At 28.9% G+C, this 2,395-nt stretch overlaps 1 protein-coding gene across 5 annotated transcripts in view; it reads left to right on the plus strand.

Annotated features, from left to right (window-relative positions):
• The window catches only part of LOC106465614 (DDB1- and CUL4-associated factor 12-like), a 34,443-nt gene that overhangs the window by 28,029 nt on the left and 4,019 nt on the right, over nucleotides 1-2,395 (plus strand). For all 5 annotated transcript variants that reach the window (XM_013925850.2, XM_022393545.1, XM_022393546.1 and 2 more), the window contains exons 6-7: nucleotides 239-301; nucleotides 1,978-2,286. In XM_013925850.2, coding sequence (XP_013781304.1) covers nucleotides 239-301; nucleotides 1,978-2,286 — 372 coding nt within the window. The remainder of the gene's footprint in view (nucleotides 1-238; nucleotides 302-1,977; nucleotides 2,287-2,395) is intronic.

Raw genomic sequence — 2,395 nt, forward strand, 5'->3', positions numbered from 1 at the left:
TAACAAACGGAGATGTAACAATAGTTTAAAGTATTGAAAATTATGTAACTGAAATCTTGTGTGTTACACATCCAAAGAATAGATCTAAAAAAATAGGTTTGAACAATGCTGAATATTCAAATAATATACTAAGTGAAAGTGGAATTATGTTGCAAAAAGCATAATAAAAACAACTGTACTAAAATTTAAATATTTTGTATAAGAATTTACTTAAACATATATGTTTAATGTTTTTTAGGAACTGGTTGCCTTATCTTTGAATGGCTACCTTCATTTGTGGGATGTTGGCACTTTCAGACAGGTAAATTTATTTATATATGTTATAGAAGAAACTGGTGATTGAAAAATGAACTGATATGTGTTTCAAGATAGTTCATTTCAAAGTTTCAGCTTTTTCTTGTGAATTGAAAGTAACCAATACTGTAACAGGCTTCTTTAAATGTTCCAAACATGTATTATAAAGCACTTAATTTTCTAAAAATTAGTAGCTTCCACCATTGAATACAGCAATAAATATAAACTTGATTAGGACTTGATTTCATAATTGAATAGAACGATAAATGTAATCTTGATTAGGACTTGATTTAAAACTTTTCTCGCTAGTACTACTCACTAGATACAATTTTTTTATACAAGTAAAGAAGAATAAATGTAATACTCTTTGCTAAAGAAACTAAGATGAAACATAGTTTCAAGACTCGTGAGACTGCATTTTTGATCAAAATAGGGAATGGAAAGTGAAATTATAATTTCCATTATATTTTATTACTAGTAATACTTGTTATTGATTGTTTTTTCAACTAGAAATAATAACTTAAAGTAGTAACTTACATGTTATTGATTAAATTACAGTTTTAAACTAAATTTCTTCATCAAAAACAGTGTTTAGATTCCTTTTTTTCACTGAAGATTGAAAAAACTTGGAAATTGTGAGTATCTTTCTTAAGAACTGACAAGATCTATAAAACAGTCACTTTGATATTTTCTTATTCCACCTTCTAATCTTTCATAATTTTATAGTTGTTTTCATTAATGCCTTCATTTCTGAAGAGAGGCTAATTGTATCACTCAATTGAGTATTATTTTAATGACAACTCTTTGTGGTGAAATAATAAACACCACTAAACTATGTATTTATTGACAAGGCATGCAAAAAAGTTAATCCAATCATTGCATCAAGAAAAGAGATGTGCATTAATAAGAAGTGGCATATGACTCCTCCTAAATTTTCTCTATACCCTTGTACAAATAATAGTGTTTTAAATACCTTGAATGGTACATACACATTATTTGCAGTATAGACATTCATAGGAAAACTCAGTGAAGTTGTTATTACAAAATTAGATCTAAACAGTTTACAAATGATAACTTTTTTAAATTTAAAGCTCAAAATATGCCCAAAATTATATTTATAATATCTGGAACCTAGCGATTCTTGAAGGTGCAAGTATTTGAAAATTTATCCTCAAAAGGGAATGTTGTTTTCCTATAATCAGTCACAATCTTGTGTTATGATAGCCATTAACTGCAAATTTGTTTTGTAGTCTTTGTGTTATATATATCTTTTAATTGATTTTCTTTTGACAGTATAGTGTTCATAGATGTTTTTGATGTATTTAGTCAGAACCTATTTCTCTAGTTTGCCAGTCATTTAACCTACCATTTTATTGGTCAGTAATGATTTGATAAATAAATATTGCACAATTTAATGTATTTGCTTAGAAGGAAATCAAATGTACACCAGATTTGTATACATTCAGTAATGGTTGAATATTTTTTGTCAAATATTGTGTTATTCTTTCATGATAAATTTGATTGACAGGCCTAAAAACTTGTGTAATTATGACTCTTACTATTATATTGACTTTTGAATCAGATTTTATTACATATTAGAATATAAATTTTTCATTTTATTTTCCCACTAACAGAAGTTGAACACCTTGTTGATTTTATTATTAAATTGTTTGTTTATACTAGAAAACTTCCAGAAAGCTAGGTTTCTGTCAAGAGAATGTTTGTTTAGCTCAACAACAAGAAAGAGGTATCTACGTTGTTGGTTCTCGGGCTCATACTTTAATATTTGACAATCGGACTTTGCGTCTTATAAAAAGCATCCCATCCAGTCAGGAACGAGTCAGCATTCGCTCTCTCAGCTTTCGTGGGGACCTTCTCACAATAGGGACAGGTATTGGAGAGATTCATTTTTATGACTTTCGAGCATCTGACTACCTGAAGCAGATGGATTCCAATCGTCAAGCATTTCTCAGTGCTTCAAAAAGCTGGGTGGTAAGGGCTTTCATGTATGACATACTTTAGCTGGTTTAGGTGTTCTTGAATCTTCTGTTTTGGTTTTGACTCAGTCAGGAAGCATATGTTATAATATCCTTATTTTTTA

The sequence above is a fragment of the Limulus polyphemus genome, unplaced genomic scaffold, assembly GCF_000517525.1.
Source record: "Limulus polyphemus unplaced genomic scaffold, Limulus_polyphemus-2.1.2 Scaffold2000, whole genome shotgun sequence".
In the NCBI taxonomy this organism is placed as follows: domain Eukaryota; kingdom Metazoa; phylum Arthropoda; class Merostomata; order Xiphosura; family Limulidae; genus Limulus; species Limulus polyphemus.